This window comes from Lepus europaeus, chromosome Y (assembly GCF_033115175.1).
Source record: "Lepus europaeus isolate LE1 chromosome Y, mLepTim1.pri, whole genome shotgun sequence".
NCBI classification, from domain to species: domain Eukaryota; kingdom Metazoa; phylum Chordata; class Mammalia; order Lagomorpha; family Leporidae; genus Lepus; species Lepus europaeus.
Window position 1 is genome coordinate 2,135,488 of NC_084851.1, and position 22,254 is coordinate 2,157,741.

The window sequence follows — 22,254 nt, forward strand, 5'->3', positions numbered from 1 at the left end:
AAGGCACAAGGAATTCTGCTGTGGACATGCTAACAATCACAGCTGATTGGATCTTATGGATCTATACTGAAATGAATTTTACCATTTTTAAATTTTGAACAATTTTTTGTTTTCTGGAACTCAATTTCAAGTCTCTCACTTGAATGGCAGGGAATCATGTCTTCAGCCATCATCTGGGGTGCCTTATGGGGTGTGTAGTGGCAGGAAGCTGGACTGGAAGAGAAACCAGGACTCAAAAGAGCAACTCTTGGGTAGGGCTGGGATGGTGCATTCTAAGTAGAAACTATTCCCACCAGTCCCAAAATTAACACCTGCAATTAGTTACTTACTGTGAATAAAACATTAAGAAGCAAAAAATGTTATCTTATTACTAAACACAAATAAGCTGAACATTTTTTAAAAGAAAAATATTTATTTTTGTATGTTGTTCTCAAGTGTACATTTACAATAGTGTTGCATTTCCTCATGAATTTCTTAAGTATTTTTCTTTAAGTATTTTACAATGTGTACAAAGAAAGGAACATACAATATTTCATAACAAAGTTCAACAAAACAATAACTTAGGTCCTTATAAGAAATCTGTACCTCTTTTAACTGAAGACTTTTAACTGAAACATTCACTTTTTAGCGTTGCTATCCAAATTAAGAACAAAATCTAGCCTATAATTAAAAACAATATAAATAGTAAGAATTTTATTTCTGTAATATTTACTTGACCAAGATCTCAGTTACCTTTTAAAGGCTTCAGTGTTGTGTTTAAAAATAAAAAAAAACCTTTGAATAACTCCAGCCTATATGAGAAATAAGCCTTGTTGTATTAATCTTTCAATTCATTCTAAAATATAAATATGTACTGATTTCCTCATCAATAAACTTCACAGAATGTTTTAAAATTCCTAAATAAATGTCTTATAAGCATTTTCTATTACCCAAGGAAAAAATTCAAATTCAAATAAGGTTTTAGAAGTAAATAAGAAACAGAGTTTTCAGAAACAGGACAGAGAATAACATTAAAAACTGGGAGAAGGTATGACTATGTTCTAAAAAGGAGTAAGATGTTCCAAAACAAAATCTATTCCAGGGCTTTGGCTGACATTAGGTTTAAATTCCCATATGCCCAGTGACTTTTAAACTAGACTAAATTAATCTAGCATAATAGGGGCTGTTAAACACCACTTAGACTTCTAATCCTGTAAATACAGCTTCTGAATATAACTTAGTACCATATAGAAAGATGACAGATAAAAACTTAACGGTTATGATAAGTGGAATGAAGCAACTTAATGAAATCAGTTATCAAATGGGGAAGAAGTTTTCTAATTCCCTTGTGCGAAATATGTATGTGTAATACTCAACTGACGTAACTTAAAAAGTGGCTTCGGTTCTCCAAAATTCATATTCATATTCACCAAATCCTAGTGAGTTGCATTCACTTTATTAACTGAAAAATTACTTACTAACTGCTAAAAATGTTAACTCTCAAACATAAGATAAAACTGAAAGACCTGGTAGATTCCAACAATGCAACAGGATTTTAGTTACTAAAACCTACTTTTATCTTCCAATCAAAGCCAACTTGCATTTTAAATCTTTTTAAATTTTGCAAACTCTCTAAACAATGAAAAAGACTGGACTTGCAAATCCCAGGTGGTAACAAACACATGGAGCCATTACTTCTTTAATTGTCTCTTTTTTAAAATAGAGTTTCCTCACAGAATTCTCAACAGAAAACTGAATTAGCCTCCCAGAAGGAGACAAGATTTAAGGTATGAATGTGAAATTATATGAAAACATTTCACCTAGGAATACCTTACTTTCCATTTTTCAGTTATCAAAAATATTTAAAGAATAGCTTTGCCCTTTCCAGTGTCCTTATTTTCCTTCTAATTCTTCATGTGAATCAATGCTCTCAAGAACAAGTTTACCAAGCAGCTCTTAAAAATCATAACATCTTTCAAACTATTCCACATTTTATCAAATTTGAGATTGTCATTAAATATGTTTTGAGCAAACACACTCATATCTCAAATTCAGTGTACAGCATACACATCAAGTTGCAAAAAATCTTAGGAGCCACATTTACCTCTAAATTAAATCTTCAGTTAAGTCATGTTTTTAAAATATTATTCCAAGGTAAATCAACACAGATAGAATAAAAAAAATACATGCCCTTGCAATATAATTTTTTATGTTGGCTATGTTGACAAAAGATGAAAGCACTGAAAAGAAAATGTAAGCTTTCTTTAGCTGCATATTTTGCCTATTAAACAAAATGAAAACCAAATACAAATCTAGTCAGTGTTCCATATGCTAGAGTTTCGAATTTAGTCTGTCAGGTAGTTTGAAAAGAACAGTAAGAAAGACAAGAAAATGATTTCCATGTTATAAGATGTGACATTAAAATCTCCCAGTTTATATTAGCAGATGCATCTATTAATGGAAAAAAAATTTATGTGGGGGAAAACATCTTTACTGTTAGAGTTACCAATCTTACTTTGTCTTAGACAAGTACCATCACGGTGAACAGTGTAAATAGTTAAAACAGTAAAGCTCTAAAACTGTAAATTCAGTATAGATTGTGCGATTACCTTCTCGAAAGCAACCTAATTGTTGCCAGTTGCCCAAACTTATTAGAGGACTGAACAGCATTCAGAATATTCTTGAATAAAATATAAAGAAATGTTGGAATAATTGCTTTTGTACATAGCATAAATTAATACAGTATTTAAGTAAGTGATAGTAACTGTCTTTAACATGAAGTTTCTACGAACACCAGTTATTTTTTCAATCATCTCTGTAAGTACTGTTAGGACAGGCCAACTTCTTTATGATGTCGCATGATGTGCTGGTTCTTTTCTGAAGGTCTTCGGAACCCTTTCTTGCAGTACTCACATCGGTGAGGATAGTCTTTTGTATGAATAGAAATAACATGCCGTTTAAAGCCTGAGGCGTCTCTAGTGCTATACTCACAGTACTCACACTGATACACTTTCCTGCCACTGTGTGTCTTCATATGCTTTTTAAGTTCATTCTGTTGTCTAAATCCCTTTCTACATCTCTTTTTTTTTGACAGGCAGAGTGGACAGTGAGAGAGAGACAGAGAGAAAGGTCTTCCCTTGCCGTTGGTTCACCCTCTAATGGCCGCCGCGGTAGCGCGCTGCGGCCGGCGCACCGCGCTGTTCCGATGGCAGGAGCCAGGTGCTTATCCTGGTCTCCCATGGGGTGCAGAGCCCAAACACTTGGGCCATCCTCCACTGCACTCCCTGGCCACAGCAGAGAGCTGGCCTGGAAGAGGGGCAACCGGGACAGGATCGGTGCCCCGACCGGGACTAGAACCCAGTGTGCCGGCGCCGCAAGGCAGAGGATTAGCCTGTTGAGCCATGGCACCGGCCTAACCCTTTCTACATCTCTTACACCTAAATGGAAGATCTTTTGTGTGAACTGAGAGAATATGGCGACTCAGAACAAATGGATCTGCAATCTTAAAATCACAATGTCTACACTGATGCATTTTTTTACCCTTGTGAGCAGCCACATGTTTCTTAAGTTCTGAAGGCCGATGAAAGCCTTTATCACACATGTCACACTTGTGGGGGTAGTCCTTTGTGTGAACTGAAATAATGTGTCATTTCAAATCACTTGAGTTCGAACTCTTGTGATCACAATGCAAACACTGGTGTGTTTTGCTCTCTTGGTGGATAAGAGCATGCTGCTGCACCTCTTTGATATCGGAGAAAGTCAGAAGACAAATGTCACATTTGAATGGCATTTCTCTAGTATGCTTAGTTTTTACATGTGTTTTTAAATTAGAAGAGTCTGCAGACCTATATTCGCAGTACTGGCATTGGTATGGCTTCTCGCCAGTATGGATTCTCATGTGCTTTTTGAGCTCTGATGGGTGACGGAAACCTTTACCACACTCCACACAAAAATGAGGAAAGTTCTTGCTGTGGACTGCCAAGAGGTGGCGATTCAATAGCCCTTGTTCAGCCGTCTCATAATCACAGAATTTACACTTGTGCATTTTGTTAGCTACTTTTTCTTTATGAATCATTTTGTGAGTAACCAAAGCACCAGTATGAGAGAAATGCTTCCCGCACTCATCGCATTCAATAACCTTCTCTGTCTTGCTGGTCAGCTTGTGGCTTTCTAGATGGTTGTGTAAACTTAACTTTTTGTTGGTAGTATAGTCACAGTCAGTACAGTGATACTTCTTCTTGGTAAGGTGCTCAGGATGGTTTTTCATGTGCCTTTTCAAGAATCCTCTGGACTTAAACTTCTTCCCACAAATAATGCAAGGATAGACAGTCAAGGGATGTCCATCAGGGCCAATAATTATTGCTAAGAAAGCAAAAGAAGGGTGCATGAGTGATCAAACCAAGTTGCTTAGGTTTCTTCAAAATGCAACATGATTTAAACATTCTTGGAAAAAACACTCAAATTAATAGTATTCCTTTTACTGCCGGGCAACATGAGACAGTCTGAGTAATTAAAAAAAAAAACTGTTCTGCTCAGATGATTCAATTGACCTGACTCCCTCGAGTTTAAGGAAAAAAAATCAAACAATGACAAAACTACATCAGTTTAGGAACGTGCAGAGAATCATTTCTAAAAATAAAGTCCAACATTTCTACTTATAGATCATTTCTAGTAAAATTTAGGCTGACAGTAAGACTTAACCATATATATGACAATTCTCTCTAAAGTGTCAATCAGTATACAAATCAATCCAGGAAAGGAATATGGCCCCTGAACAACTTAAGTACATATATTCTGCTCATCTGTAAATTATGCTTGCCTTCTGACATATTTATATTATTCATGTAAACATATTTTACAAATTGTTATTTCACTGAATCCTGAGATTTTTCACCCTGTCTCAAATTATGATCTAAAACCTGCTTCTTTCTTATCTAAAAAAATCATTCATGAATATCACTGAATTCTGAAAATTGTATTTTCAAATTCTATATACCAAAGCTGCAAGCTAGCGGCTAAAATGCCATCATGACAGTTCTGTGGATACATACTAGAGTTTCATCTGAGAGCTCGCAGAACACACTGCGTGGTGGAACTTGTGTGCCCTCACCTGTTTGGTACTGCCTGGAATCAGGTCTTCTCCTTTTCTTTGGTTTTTGTTTAGCCAGTCTGCCAAGACCAGCAGACTCATCTATGTGCAAGAGGGCACTGGCAGTGCCATTTCCGTTTTCAATTCCATCAGAATTATTACCTAACGATGTGCATTAAAAAACAAAATTATACAGTCTTATAAATGATAAAGAATTAGGAATTCCTTATTAACTACAACAATGAGAAATAAGCCATGATACTCATGAATGACAGAAATTCCCTAATTTAGGTAAAGGGTTTAATGGGCATGTTTATAGCAAGATCACAAAAAATGCCTAGCTTCCAATTTCAGCATTCACTTTTGCCCCACAGTTTTCGGGGTTGTCTCCCAAAATTGTAACGTCATAAGCTACATAAACTCAATATAAAAAAATCTGAGTTTAAAAGCCCATACAGTAATATATGAAACATCACAACAGAAATATAGAATAAGATTAAATGAAGTCAACAAAATATGAAATTTTTCTTTCCTTTTGCTTAAATTACCACTCCAATAAACTTCATACTTCTGAAATCTATAAAACTATGGAAATTATTTTCCAGCAATAAACTGATTGCTCAAGAAGTATGAATCCACATAGCTGGCATGTGACCCACCATAAGCAGCTGCCCATGCTATTGGCATGAAGGTTTTGATTTCATTGTCATCCATTTGTTGTTCATGTACAGCAGCAGCAGCTGCTGCAACAGCAGCATCTTCCTCTCCTACAATCACTTCCATATAAACTTCATCAGCAATTTCAGCAACATCTAAGTGGAAAATTACAAAAGCTTTGTGATTAGGTTTACAGAGATTACACAAGAAAAATATATTATCAGGAAAACACAGCAATAAATATTCAATAATTATTGGTTTTCCCTGTGTAGTTTTTTTGGTACATAATTTGAGAGACACACAAACAGATGGCCACAAGCCTATATACTTGTTCATTTTCCAAATGCCTGTATTAGCTTTAGCCTATGTGTATGGCAAGGACTCAAATACTTGAACATCATATCCTGTCCCCAGTGGTATGCATCAGTGGGGAAACTGGGAGTATAGCCAGGTTTGGAGTTCAAGTTAGGCACTCTGATATGGGACTCTGGTGTTTTAACTGCTGGGCCAAATGCTGTTCCTCATAATCTGTTTATAAAACAACAATCTAAGCTTACATTAAAGTGATGTCTCTCCTTGGAGTATGACAGCATAAAAAAATCTCTAAAACAGTGCCGTTTCTTTCCTTCAGAGATTGCTTGCACTAAAAAGTTGAATAGAAACATAAACATATCTCCCATTGAGAGCCCCCCTGCTTACTTAGATCTTCATCTTCTTGTTGAGACTCATCAACAGCCATATAAACCATCTTTTCCCTGGGAACACGAATACTGCTGTTCTGATCAAGTAATTCGACTCCATGATCATTATCAGGCTCACTCTCTACAATGTCTACAGTTCCACCTTTCAGGGAAGAAGACAGCTCTAAGAATTTATTTCAAATTTTGTTTGACCCATTTCATTTATTAGCTTTTACAATGTTTTTATAACATTAAAAGTAACTCTTAAAGTGTTGGAAAAGATTTCAAATTTTCCATCTGACATAATTATATAAGAAAGTAAAAAATCTCAGGAAAAAGTTCATCATATTAAACTATTTGGAACAGGATAAATAAAATGCTTAAATCTCCCCTTACCTAAGTCATCCTCTCCAGTGTCAGCTTTAAAAATGTACACTTTGATCACTTCAGGGCAAGTGCCATCTACTTTACAAGGATTCATTTCTGCCTCTGCATCCATGGTCACTCCAGAGGAATTTTCGTGTTCTATTTTACCCGCATCATCCACTGAAATGGCAAAAAATACATCCTGAACAATAACAGATATTTAAGGAAGATGATGGTATTTTTAAGAGGTCTTTTTGTGAATGTAATATTTAATCTGGCTTACATAAAAGTGGTTGATTTTTACCATGAGATGTATTTCATGTAAAAAAATTTCACATAAACTCCTAATAATTCAAGACACGAAAGGAAATATTTCATCCTTGCTATCCCTAAGTCAAATGACGACTATGTGTTACAGATTTTTTAAAGATCTTAGAAGCAATATCCTAGCAGTAAAACCAGCACTTAGAAAAGAACTACACCTTAATACCATTTCATCTTATATGCTTCTGTTGAATCACAAATTTTTAAAGAATCAAGCTACAATTGTCAGGATGGTACACTACAGTGAGACAGTTAATGTAAACTGCCTTAAAATTGTAGTAACAAAGAACTTTTAAGCTTTAGAGTAAGATCTCTCCAAAATAAAAAAAAGCATATCTGAAAATTAATAATGCTGCTAATAATTACTTTTGGCAAGGTATCTTACAATTGTATCAAACACACCCACACATGACACCATTCAAATGCAATTTTCAGTGTGAAGCTTACGTGCCATATTCTTTTTCTTAATACTGGTTCCCACAATTTGCCTATCTTCAAAAATTGCCTGGACTCAGAAAATCACATTGTTGTTAAAGTGACTTATCACTGCCCACCCCAGGAAAAAAAATTCAATTGTGTGTCATCTCTCTGTCTTCCAAATACTTTCAAATACCCCAAGATACTGCTCTGGTTAAGCCCGTCAAAATAAAAATCCAGTAAATTTTTTCTTCTATAGTACTTCTAATACCTAATAGATCCTTCTTCTATTAAATGAAATACAAACCACAGCCACGCAACTAAATAAAATCTTCCCTAACAATTTTCCACCTTCTGTCTTACTTATTACCCTTGCATCACAAGCCTCATATCTCACATACCCTAAGTTTAAGAACTATGATTGAATTTTGCATTAAATGAAAAATACTTTTTTGTTGAGATGGATGGAATAAATATTTAGTAAAAGAGATCAAATGTGTTTAAAACCAAATCATTTCATCAGTTTGCACCCAAACAGAAACACAAAGTGTAAAAATACTGTTTCACTACTAGTTATAGCATCACTGTACATTAGACAACACATTAAGGACAGATCCCACATGAGATGCAAGTACATAGTGACTCCTGTTGCTGACTTAATAATTTGACACTCTTGTTTATGGTGTCAGTAATCTCCCTAGGCTCTAGTCATGAGCTGTCAAGGCTATGGAAGCCTTTAGAGTTTGCCGACTTTGATCTTATTCCAATAGGGTCATAGTCAAAGTGGAAGTTCTCTCCTCCCTTCGGAGAAAGGTACCTCCTTCTTTGATGGCCCCATTCTTTCCACTGGGATCTCACTCACAGAGATCTTTCAGTTAGGTCTTCTTTTTTTTCTTTTCCATGGTGTCTTGGCTTTCCATGCCTACAATACTCTCATGGGCTCTTCAGCCATATCCAAATGGCTTAAGGGCTGATTCTGAGGCTAGAGTGTTGTTTAGGACATCTGCCATTCTACGAGTCTGCTGTGTATCCCACTTCCCATAATGGATCGTTCTCTCCCTTTTTGATTTTATCAGTTAGTATTAGCAGACACTTGTCTTGTTTGTGTAATCCCTTTGATTCTTAGACCTATCAGAGCCATCAATTGTGAACTGAAATTGATCACTTGGACTAGTGAGATGGCATTGGTACATGCCACCTTGATGGGACTGCATTGGAATCCCCTGGCACATTTCTAACTCTAACTAAATTTCTAACTCTAACTAAATCTTTACTAATTGTATACAGAATCGATCTTCTGTATATAAAGATAATTTGAAATGAAAAAAAAAACCTGGTGTTAAATTGGAAATGGCATAGAAAATTAATTAATTTTAAAAAAATATTATGTAGGAACTGTCTTTAATGTGCTGTACACTCTTATTTAATGCTATAACTAGTACTCCAACAGTATTTTTTCACTTTGTGTTGCTATATGGGGGCAAACTGTTGAAATCTTTACTTAATATATATAAACTGATCTTCTGTATATAAAGAGAATTGAAAATGAATCTTGATGTGAATGGAAGGGAAGAGGGGGTAGGAAAAGGGAGGGTTGTGGGTAGGAGGGAAGTTATGGGAGGGGGAAATCCATTGTAATCCATAAGCTGTACTTTGGAAATTTATATTCATTAAATAAAAGTTTAATAAATGAAAAAAACATATCATTTGAACCATTAACAGAATTTACAATATCAGAATTTCTGTACCTCTGCAATAAATACAAGTAAAAAAAAAACTGATGGGAGAATTTTTAATGAAAATCTCCAAAATTTTTTCTATCAAATTTAACAAAACTGTGTAATAACACAGCTGACCTCTCTATTCCCTTCAACATTTTCTCCATTTCTATGCTCCTCTTTTCATTTCATTTTACTCAGCTGCTGGAATTACAAATTTGCATGATGCAACTTTTCCTTCAGCACATAAATCTATACAAATTATTCATTATAAAAACTAAGCAACATGAATATTCTTTCTTAAACATAAGACTACTGGGGCCAAGGCTCTGGCACAGTAGGTTAATCCTCCATCGGCAGTGCTGTCATCCCATATGGACATGGGTTCTAGTCCCAGCTATTCCTCTTCTGATGCAGCTCTCTGCTATGGCCTGGGAAAGCAGCAGAGAATGGACCAAGTGCTTGAGCCCCTGCAATCATGTGGGAGACCTGAAGTAAGCTTCTGGTTCCTGGCTTCAGATCAGCCTAGCTCCAGATGTCACAGACATTTGGGGAGTGAAATAGTGGATTAAAAACCTTTCTCTCTCTCTCTCTCTGACTAGAACTCTACCTCTCAAATAAATAAAATCTTTAAAAAAATCCATGAATCTTCAGTGGACTCTGTTTCGCATTTTTCCCTTAAAGTTCCACCACTACCTATCTGTGGATCAAGAATTGAAAGCCCATGTATCTAACAACCCACAAGTAAATCCATAAACTTTGTCTTCCCTGCATATTATGAGAAAAGTAGTTTTGCTTGTTCTATACAACTAACTTCTCTACTCAGGTTCCATATCACATCCTCCCTTTACAGTTTTAACACCACTTACTGATCCATGACTCTACATGACTATTTCTACTAGGAAACAAGTAAGATTTTCCCCCTGCCTTGAGTCAACAATAAAACAAAAAAACTCACCTTCTTGTGAGCTCATTTCACAGAACTTCACACGATTGTTTCATTTTTTTTTAATTATTCACACTACACACTCTCTAAACTCACAATCAGGTTTTTGGCTGATTTCATTTAAAGTGTTGGCTGAAATTACATAAGAGGATTTCTCAGTCCTCATCTGACTTGTTCTTTAACCCAGCAACTGACACATTTACTCTGCACTTTCCTGAATTGAGTGTCTCCTAGATCATACTTGCAAGTCAAAAACTCTTGATCGAGTTTTCACTTTTTTTCTTTTTTTTGAAGATTCACTTATTTATTTGAAATAGTTACACAAGACACGAGAGGCAGAGAGAGGGAGAGACCATCCACTGGTTCACTCCCCAACTGGCTGCAACGGCCAGAGCTATGCTAACCCAGGAGCCAGGAGCTTCCTCCACATCTCCCACACAGGTGCAGGAGCCCAAGGACTTGCGTTATTATCTACTGCTTTCGCAGGCCACAGTAGAGAGCTGGATCGAAAGTGGAGCAGCAGGGACTCAAACTGGTGCCTATTTGGGATGCTGCCACTGCAGGTGCCGGTTTTACCCGCTACAACACAGGGCCAGTCCCCGAAATCTCCAGCACATAAACAACCCATTTATTACTTTTATATTTGTGTAGCCCTATTACAATCAGTGACCAAGAGGAAATGGAATGTTCCTCTGTTTTGATTAGTCTGTAACACTGCCTGACATTAATAACTATCCAACATTAATTTGAAGCAGAGTGTTCATGTTTACCTACAATTCAAGATGCTACATTTTAAAATATTCTTAATATTTTAGAAAACATGGGGCTAGAATTGCATATTTCAACTGCTATATGAGGTTAAAAATTAACATATTTACATATTGTATTATGCCAAATACTTTGTTTTGCAGAAATCTATTGTTACATTACTTCAATGTTTTGTCCAATATTATATTAGTTAAAAAACTGTTACCCATTGTTTTACCAGCTTTTGAAGTCTTGAGTCGTTTCCAATATTTATCCTTTGGTTTTCACCATTAATTACCAAACAGCAAGCCCATCACTCACAGATGCTAAAATCCTAAAATTGTGGACACTTGAATGTCAATTTTGACTTGAGTAAATTTAGAGGTAAAAAATTCTTAGGCTATAGTTGTCTCAGAACTTTTATATAGTTACTGTTTCATGGTATTTTTATATGGGAAACCACCTAGTACACTAACCTAACTGTAATTTTGATTTGGTGATTTTATCATTCCATCAATTTCTTAACAGAATAACAAATTGCCTCCACAGATTCCAATGTTTTACACTGAGACACACATAAAATTCAACACCTTTACAATGTAAAGTGTAATTCAGTGGTTTTTAAAAATTTAGTTATTAGAATTATCATTAATTTCCATGTATTTCCATTCTGCCCCATCATCCCCCAAAACACTTTTGTATCCTTCGGAACTAAGAACCTTTTTCTCTTCCAATATCCATCCAACCCTCCATCTATTCATCCATCTGAAATGCAGAGTGACTGAAAGAAGATGTAAAGGAAGGAGAGAAATAGAGATCTCTTCCATCAGCTTGTTCACTCTTGAAATGTTCACTATACTCAAGGCTAGGCAAGGCTGAAGCCAGCAGCCAAGCATTCAAAATAGGTCTTCTACATGGGTGCCAGGGGCCAACTAGCTGAGCCTTACTTTTTTTTCTATTCGGGGTGGGGGTGGGATTTTGTATGTGGGCAAAGGAGAGAGACAGAGAAAAGAGAGAGAGAACCCACCCATGGTTCAGCATTTTCCAAATGCCCATGACAGGTGGTTAATTAGAAGTTAATTATATAACCAGGTAGAAGGTGACCACCGTGTAAATGCGGCATTAATGTAGATAGCACAGCATATTTAAATAACAGAATCAAAAATACCAAAGATTTTATGACAACTCCTACGTAAACAAAACTATGCGCAATAATATTCAGGTTACTGAAATGCTTAAATAGTCAAGAAAATCAACATCCCATAGGTATCAATCAGTAAGACAAGATTAAAGCGTACATGAGGAGCTGGAGTTAAGAACACAGAGTTATTAAGCCACCATCTGCAATGAAGCATCCCTCACAGGCACCATTCAGTGTCCCAGCTCTTCCATGTCCAATCCAATTCCTTGCTCATGAGCCTGAGAAAGCAGCAGAAGACAGTCCATGTCCTTGGGCCTCTGTAGCTAAGTGGGAGACTCATGTAATTCTGGGCTCCTGGCTTTGGCCTGACCCAGTCCTGGCTGTTGTGGCTTTTTGGGGTGTGGATCAGAAAATGGAAGATCTCTCTTTGTCTCTCCCTCTGTATCTGTAACTCTGCCTTTCAAAATGAGTAAATATTAACCTCTAACCAAACTGAGACATACATAAACTACCTGCTTATCTATGGCCATTTCATTTCAAGAAATGCAACTGATAATTGCAAAGCCAATCATGTATTAAAAAAAACATTATGTTGAAGGGAAAAGGGATGATATCAGAAAGTACAGAAGTGACTGCACCAAAAAAAGAAAAAAGACAAGATACATTTCAAGTTGAATGTCATTCACATTTCACTTGTAATTCTGATGACTAAAAAATAAAACACTTTTTATGATTCCATGAACTTCAGTCATTTTTTACTCTTTTTCTTTCTCATCTTTCTGTTTCATTCTTAGGCAGAAATACTGTGTACAATTTTACTTAATTATTGCTTATCTCACAGGGCATATATATTTATGATATTAAGCTTCATTTTACAGAAATTTAAGTAAAGCAAATTTCACCACTGAAAGAAAGTTTTAAAAAATGCGTTTAAAATTCACTGAGCTCCAAGACTTACAGGAAATCATAAGGTAGTCTTCACAGTTGCCTTTATCATCTTGTTGGTCCACAGGGATTCCATTGGCATCTAAGACTGCTTCAGAGGCACAATCTGCTACCAATACTTCTTCTGAAACTATGTCGGTGGTGAGAGGATCAGTGACGATTTCTGCATCTACTACACTATCATGTACTATGTGTTCAATGTGTGCAACAGAAGACACATGTATAGATTCATTTGTCAAGACATGTTCAGGCATAGACATTGAGTCTGAAGTAATCCTAGAGCCTAAAACATCTTCTGAGACTGGATTTCTGTGTAAGTGTTCATCAGATATTGATCTGTAACTCAAATACAAAGACAGAGACAGATGTCTGAATTCCTTCATTACAAGATTTTGAGGAAAACTCCAAAACCTCTTTTGAAGCCTGCATTATCCCTGAAGGGAGGTAGTAGGCTGTGATACTCAGGGAGGTGTGTGAGGAATTTTATTGTTTCTTTTTCTAGTTTTGGAATTAAGGTGATGCTGGCTTCACAGGAGAAGTTTGGGATGTTTCCCACCCTTTCAATTGCTTTGAACAGTTTAAGAAGGATCGGGATCCATTTTTTGGTAGAATTCAGCAATGAAACCTTCTGGTCCTGGGTTATTATTTGTTGGGTCTTTATTACTGATTCAATTTACATTTTGGTTATTGGTTTGTTTGGGTTTTCTATGTCTTCATAACTCAGTTTTGGTGCATTGTGTCTTACAATCTGTTGATTTCATCTAGATTTTCCAACTTGTTGACATATCTCTCTATTTATAGTAATTCCTGGTGATTCTTCTAAGTTATGTGGCACCCTTTATAGCATCTAAATTTTTACTTTATTAATTTGGGTTTTCCACATTTTTTAGTTGTGCCAATTGTTTTATAATTTTATCTACGTTTTTCAAAAAACTCACAAGGAATCTTTTGTATATTCCTTTTTCTATGTTTTTTATTGTTTCCCCTTGCTAATTTTGGATTTGGCTTCTTCTTATCTAGATACAAGAGACACATGGCTAGGTCATTTATTTGATACCTGTCCAGTTTCTTTTTTAAAATATTTATTTATTTATATGCGAGGGCTACAGAGAGAGAGAGAGAGAGAGCTGCAGAGAGAGAGAGAGAGAGAGAGAGAGAGAGAGAGAGAGAGATTCTTCCAACTGCTGGTTCACTCCCCAATTGGCTGCAAGGGCTGGAGCTGTGCCAACCTGAAGCCAGGGGCCAGGAGCTTCTTAAGGGTCTCCCATGTTGGTACAGTGGCCCAGATACTTGGGCCATCTTCCGCTGCTTTTTCAGGTGCATTAGACAGTAGCTGGATTAGAAGAGGAGCACCTGGGACTCAAACTGGCACCCATTTGGGAAGTTGAAGATGCAGGTTTTGCTTTTCCAGCTATGGCACAGCACTACCCAGTCCAATTTTTTATGTATGCACTAATTGCTACAAACTTTCCTCTTAACCTTGCTTTTTTTGTATCCCAGTTGATATGCTGTTGTGTTGTCTTCATTCATGACTAATAATTTTTCATTTTCATTTGATTTCTTCCTTGACCCATTGTTTATTTGGAGCATGCTTTTCAGTTTTCTTGCATTCACGCATTTTCTAGGGTTCCTTAAACTGTCCATTTCCAAGTTAAATTCCATTGTATTCAGAACAATTTCATTTTTAAAAAATTTTATGACGTTTTCTGGCATAGGGCAGAATGCATCCTTGATAGAGTTCCAGGTATTGGGGAAAAGTGTATGAATTCTGCAGCTGTGGGATGACAAGTTCTGTAGATATCAATTAGGTCCACTTGGTCAATAGTATAAATTAGCTCTGTTGTTTATCTGTTGATTTTTTTCCTCATTGATCTCTCCACTGGTGAAAATGGGGTGTTGAAGTCTTCCATTATTATTATAATGGAGTCTACATCTTCCTTTATATCCATTAACATTTATTTTAAATGGTCACGCACTCTAGCAATGGGTTCAAATATATTTAGTACAGTCACATTTTTCTGTTGAATTGATTCTATAATCATTACATAATGCCCTTAGTTGTCTAATGGTATTTGTGTTAAAGTCTACTTTGTGTCATACTAAGGTGGCTATTCCTGCTTGTTTTTTATTTCCATTGGCATGGAATATATTTGTCTATGCTTTCACTTTCAGTCTGAGAGTATGTTAGTGAGTTGTGTTTCTTAATTTCCCCCAATTAACGTAAAAAGAACAGATTTTTGGCATTCCATAGGTACAAGAAAGCAAACATGCTTTCCTCACTGCTCTAACATCCACCCCAGCTCTCTTCTCTCTCTCTTTCCACTTACTTTATGAAAGATGTTTGCAATGCCAAAAAATTTTTAAACACAGTACTTTTTAAAAGATTTTTTGTATTTGAGAGTCAGAGTTACACAGAGAGAGGAGAAGCAGAGAGAACTCTATCTGAGAGTTCTTCCAACTGCTGGTTCATCCCCCAGCTGGCTGCAATGGCTGGAGCTGCGGCAGAAGCCAGGAACTTCTTACGGGTCTCCCACATGGGTGCAGAGGCCCAAGCACTTGGGCCATCTTCTACTGCTTTGCCAGGCCATAGCAGAGAGCTGGATTCAAAGTGAAGCACCTGGTTCTTGAACCGGCACCCATATGGGATGCTGGCGCTTCAGGCCAGGGCATTAGCCTGCTGCACCACAGCCTGGCCTCTAATGCTAAAATTTTAACCCACTCTATTCACAGGCTGAATTTGTCACTAATCATAATATTCAACAAGTAAAAAGTACGAAGACCACAGTGCAACAGGAATATAAACAAGAGCTAAATATGACACTCATATCTGAAAATGACTATTTCACTCCTATACATTTTTGCTATTTTATGTTACCTGTCACATGGCAGAGAACACATATCATATTTGGTTTTTTGAGACTAGTTTGCATCCATTTTGTTGCAGTGGTATTCTGTGGAGCATACATGCATCATACTTTCTATACCCCTTCATCAGGTAGTGGATATGTTGGGGGTTGATTTAATCTCTTTGCTTGTAAATTGAGACTCAATAAACATGGAGGTACAAATAATACTATTGTCTGCTGATTTCATTTCATTTTGGTAAATTCCAGGAGCCAGAGGGCTGATCATATGCCACATGTATTTCAGAGTTCTGAGCAATCTCCATGCTATCTTGTTTGATGATTTCAGAATAATAGTCTTCTAACTATAGTGAAATGAAACATCTTTGTGGTTTTGATTTGCATTTCCATGATACATACTGATCCTGAACACTGTTTCAAGTGTCTGTTGGCCATTTTATTACCTTCTGTATCTGGTTCTCTGTGGCTCTGCCTTTCAAAGGAAAAGGAAAATTAAAAAAAAACATATTTCATGATAAGCCATGTTACAGACAAAATTGGTTGGGAGACCCCAGTGTGAGTCTAAGTTGGGTCAAGGACTTGTTACACTTGGAGCTCGCTCCTCTTGCTGTCCTTGGCCAAAGCTCAACAAGAGGTGGTGATGCCTTAAAACTGAGCCAGCTGTTATTCTTCAATTACAAAAACTTCAGCATTTGCTCAGAGGGAGGAGGTGAAGAGCTATGCCTGAAAACTCTGCTTTTCTGTCTATTTGATGCTGAGACCATGAGGACTTCCTGGGATAGAGACAGTGTCTGTCAGTCTAGGCGTTTGTACACCTCAGCCACTTTCACATTCCAGTGGGACTTGCTGTGCTAGTGTTTGCTAGGTGTGACTAAGGCCCACTATTAGTTGACTGGAAGATTATCCTTGTCTTTGCAGATGGACCTCAGACCACCAGTTAAAGAAATGGAGAACAAAGATTCAGTTTCATGCAGAAAGTGGCTGTAGAAAATAGCAATGGCTCTTACCTACTTGCCGAGACTGCTAGTCAACCTGCAGATTTTAGATGGACCGGTCCCATAATTACCTGAGCTGATTACTTGTAATCTAACTATCCACTGCTTGTCTGTATGTCTATCTACTTAATATACATCTCTCTACCTGCCATTTATATATCTTGTATTTATCATCTCTAACTCATCCATTTATCTATCACCTATCTATCTACTTACCTATAATTTATCTGTCAGTCATCTAGGTTTTAGATCCAGCCATTAGCAGTCTATGTAACTATCACCACGATCTCTCTCTTTCTATTATCTATTGTTTCTATATATCTCAGTCTTATCACTATTCATCATTTATTATGCCTCATTTATCATCACCCATCTATACATCTACCCTATCAAATATCTATGTATCCATCATATCTCTCCTTCTCTCTATAATGTATCTATCACCTGACCATCCTTCTGCTTATACATGTCTCTGCCTATCTATCTATCTATCTATCTATCTATCTATCTATCTAAATATCTATCATTTTATCATCTATTTGTATATGTTTATAACATGCATTTCTCCATTTACATAGCCATCATTCATCTACTCATTTATCTAGGTTCCTAACTATCCAACTATCCTTCAGTCATCTATTTTCATACATCTCCAATCAGTTGAAGACCTGAAGATTAAATGAAGATTTTTCCCTGAAAGCAGAGGCATTTAAGGCAGCAGCATAGCAGCTCCAGGTTCTGTGTCCAGTCTGCTGAGATAACCAACAGCTTTCAGACTTGACAGGTCTGACAGTCACAGGAATAAATTCCTTATAAAAATATCTTTATATATGCATTGGAACTTCTAGAGCTCATGGAAAATGAGATTAACAATAAACTGATTTTGGTACAAAACACGGCATTGCATGTATACTCCTTCTAGAATTTGCATTTCCAATAAACTTTGGGAGTGGCCTTAGATTTAAGGCATAAAAATTGGTGATTTAAGAGACATATCTTGCTGTATGTTCACCACTAAAGAACTCATTAACACTGTGCACTTCACATAATTAACTAGGTGATGTATTCTGCTAGGGTAGTCCACATTCATGGAGACAAGCGTTATCCTGACGGCCTCAGTCTACCACTGTAGGCACAGCTGGTCCTGGGTTGCCAAGAGCAGTTATGCTAATACAAGCCAGGGCAACTGGTTTATATTCCCTGCCCCAACGGTCACTGAGACCTTTTCTATTGCCCCCTTTGATGTCTGCCAAGAGGGCAGAAGGTGGTGATGCAGAGATCAGATTCATGTTTTACAGATAAGGCCTTTGAGGTTCTGAGGTGAGAGAGCACGAAGCAGCAGTACCAAAGGACTCCTCACCATTTAGCTTATGTGTCACATCACGGCAGCATTCCAGTACCCAGTGAGCTTCTTTATCATTGCACTAATGGCTGCAAGCCATGACTGCTGGCACCAATGAGTTACATTGTGGCAATGTTCCTGCCCAAGGTAAACTTTGTTATTATTACACTGTTGACTTTACCCTGATTGCTGGCAACACTGTATCACATCATGGCAGCATTTCTGCACACAGCAAATCTCATTATTATTATACATGACGACTTCAGGTTATAGCCATGGCAGCATTCCTGCATACTGCAGCCTTACAATCATTATACTGATAACTTCAGGCCGTGCTTGCAGTCTGCTTGGCTTCTGATTTTGTTCTTATGGAGATGCTACAGTTAACTCTTTTCACTGGATCATGACACTTTACAGAGATACATGCACAAGAGGCATAAGTTCTTGGAGAATTCCTGTGTGGGGCTGGAGGTTCACCTGGATGGGTTACCACTGCTCACCCTGAGCACAGTGGCAGCCTCACTCAGCTCTTCTCCACTGTGTACAGAAGCCCACAATGCTTCCTGAGTTGGGGCTGTCCTAAAGACCCTACATCTGTCACAGCAGCATTACAGGAGCATGTCAGCCAAGGCTTCTGTTGGCAGGAAACCCATGGCCCACATACCAGGAGACTCTCATGCTGCCTTCCAAGGGCTTCTAGATTTGTTTTGATATTTGACAATATATAACAAAACTTTTCTTTTTTAACAGCCTTTTAGTTCTTGTTTTAATTTTTTTTCTTTTTCTCCGAAACCTTTTATTTAAGGTATGCAAACACATGCATTTCACAAATACAACTTTAGAAACATAGTGATTCTTCCCACCCTACCCACCTTCCCTATCACCCTCCCACCCTTCTTCCTCCTTCCTCTCCTACTACCATTCTTACTTTTCAACTAAGATCTATTTTCAATGAACTTTATGCATGTAAGATTAACTCTATACTAAGCAAAGAACTCAACTAATAGTATGAAAAAATAAAAATTTCCTCAACAGCAGAGACAAGGGCTGTTCAAAGTCTTCACCTCTCAAAGGGTCAATTTCACTCCTATGGGCTACCTTTTAGGTGCTCTATTAGTCATCACAGATCAGGGAGAACATATGGTATTTGCCCTTTTGAGATTGGCTTTTTTCACTAGGTATACTGTTTTCTAAGGTCTTCTAGATTTTAATACTGTTTCACTCTGTGCCTGAGAACTACTTCTTTGTCTAACCACCTGTCACATGCTGTTGCTGTATCAACTTCCTCAAGCTAAATATAGAAGACTCTGAGTTTCAGTTTGAAGGTGAGACTTTGCTTAGCTCTGGAAAAGGCCAGGCATGAAACCTACAGCAAGTTGGTTACCGCCAGACACTCTCATGGCCACCCTCAGTCACCCTAAGCTTCAGGAGGAAAGGCACACATCTAAATTGAGTGTGCCATTAGGTCTGGCCAACAAACAAATGCAGAGAGACCTCCTCCTCCCCTTCTTTAGACCTGAAAACCCTAAAATTTAACAAAAATGGAACTGCAATATCACAAAGCTACTCTGCATTACATGTAAATTCTGTCTCCCACAAAGAAAATCTCTGTTCCAGCAATCTCCAAAAATATACTTGGCAGAGCTACCAAAGGAAAAAACTCGAGAACAGTGGTAAATCCTAGACAACTTCACTTCAAAGAATCATCCACGTGGGCTGGCACTGTGGCATATTGGGTGAAGCCACTGCCAGCAGTACCAGCATCCCCCTACATGCACCAGTTTGAGTCCCAGCTTCTCCACTTCCAATCCAACTCTGCTGTGGCCTGGAAAAGCAGTGGACAATGGCCCAAGTCTCTGGGTCCCTGCATCCCCTGCAGAGACCTGGAATAATCTCCTGCTCCTGGCTTTGGATAAGCCCAGCTCTGGCCAGTGTGGCCATCTGGGAAGTGAGCCAGGAATGGAAGACTTCCCTTCCCTCCCCTCCCTTTCCCTTCCCTCTCCTCCCCTCCCCTCTCCATCCTTCCCTTTCCTTCCTTCCTCCTTCCTTCTTCCCCTCCCCTCCTTTCCCTCCCCTCCTCTTCCCTCCCCTCCTTTCCCTCCCCTCCTCTTCCCTCCCCTCCAATTCCCTCCCCTCCTCTTCCTTCCCTCCCCTTCCTTCCCTCCCCTCCTCTCCCATTATCTGCCTCCCCCTTCCCTCCCCTCCCATTTCTTCTCTCCCCTTCCTTCCCCCTCCCCTCCCCTCCCTCCCCTCCCCTCTCCCCTCCCACCCCCTCCCCCCACCCTTCCCCTCCCCTTCCATCCACTCCCCTCCCCTTCCCTCCCTTTCCCTCCCCTCCCCTTTCATTCCCTCCCATCCTCTCCCCTTCCCTCCCATCCCCTTCCTTCCCTCACCTTCCTTTCCTCCCCTCCCCCTCCCATCCCATCCCCTACCCCCTTCCCCTCCCCTTCCACTCACTCCACTCCCTACTCTCCCCTTCCTTCCCTTTCCTACTCTCCCCTTCCTCCCCTCCCCTCCCCTCCCTTCTCCCTCCCCTCCCCTCCCCATCCCCCTCCCCCTTCCCTTCCCTTCCCTTCCATTCCCTTCCCTTCCCTCCCCTTCCCTCTTCTCTCTCCTTCCCTCTCCCTGCCTCTGCATCTCCGTAACTCTGCCTTGGAAATAAATAAATATATATTTGTTTTTTTTTAATGTCCATGTCACTTTTCCCTGTCTTATCTAGTGGCAGCAAAAACCTCTTCACCAGTATTTCGTGGAGACAGAACCTTGCCCTTTCTTTTAATTTAGCCACCTTGGCATCTCCCCATATTGTAAAGTCCTGGGAGGAATTTCAGGCATCTCCAATCCATCAAGCCCTCTACCCAGCAATGTCCTACACAGCAGATGGAAAGAAAATTAAGTGGCCCCTCCCAAGGTATCATTACCCTGGGAAATATCTCTCTCAACCTATGTACAGTAAATTATGACATATCTTTTTAAGAGTTTTTGTTTAATTGGTAACCGTTTATCAGTTTCCTAGCCAACTGCAGTAAGCTCTCTTCTCTTCCACTATTCTGACTTCGTTAAAATTGTTCCAAGTGATTAGATAATTCCATATGCTGTGGTGGAATGAGAAGGCCATGCCAAGGTGGCCACTGGCAAGCGAGTGTCAGTTACTCAGGAATGGCTTTGAAACCCACCTGGCAACAGAGCCTGCCTGGCAACAGGCTGTGATTGGTTGGGGCATAGACAGCCCCTTGACCAGATTAGCTGGTCTTGGCTACATAAGATGTTGTACCAACTGTAAGAAATGAGTCTGCGGGCTGTTCACCTCAAGCCTGCTTTCACCCGACTCCTGGGGTCTGTGTGGTGACTGCATGCCTCTTGCCCCCACCACACTGCTCCTCTCAGAAACAAATCCACTGCAGAGATTTGGTAATTAAAACCTTAAAAATATAAATCCTCCTAATTATAGTCAGCTCTTAAGAAATCTAGTTCAAGGCCCAGCTGAATGATTCCCCGATTTCCTTGCCAGAGTCTTGGAGGCAGTAGAGAAAAGATTACTGCCTGGCCTTGATCAAGACAATTGGGTCAAACAATTATCTTGGGAAGGTGCTAACAAAGAGGCAAAAACAGCAAATGCCCCAGGCCATAATGAAGACATTTCTAAATGGATAGTAGCCACAAAGGAGGTAAACCCTGCTGATACACCCATACAGGCCCTGACTGCAGCCATTAACAAATTGAGCACAAAGAAGTCTAAAGACCCTCCAGTTTGTTGGGGATGTCAGGAAACAGGACACCTACAGCGAAACTACCCAAATGCTAAAAAATGGGCAGAAAACGCTGTGTCCCAGGTGTAAAAGATTGCAAGGCCAAGCCTTTAAACCCCCAGTTTAGCAAAGTAGCAGGATATAGAATCAATGCACAAAAATCAACAGCCTTTGTATACACAGGCAATGCCATGGCTGAGGAAGAACTTCTAAAATCAATCCCATTCACAATAGCTACAAAAACAATCAAATACCTTGGAATAAACTTAACCAAGGATGTTAAAGATCTCTAAGA

At 38.6% G+C, this 22,254-nt stretch overlaps 1 protein-coding gene across 1 annotated transcript; it reads right to left on the reverse strand.

The window, feature by feature from the left end:
- Positions 1-764: 764 nt before the first annotated feature.
- Positions 765-13,301, reverse strand: LOC133754014 (zinc finger X-chromosomal protein-like). The gene is given in 7 exon segments (XM_062184645.1): positions 765-3,046; positions 3,392-4,341; positions 5,090-5,230; positions 5,728-5,880; positions 6,425-6,568; positions 6,802-6,951; positions 13,023-13,301. Coding segments are annotated over 7 exon segments (2,025 nt in total). The 5' UTR covers positions 13,270-13,301; the 3' UTR covers positions 765-2,806.
- Between the last annotated feature and the right edge of the window lie 8,953 nt (positions 13,302-22,254).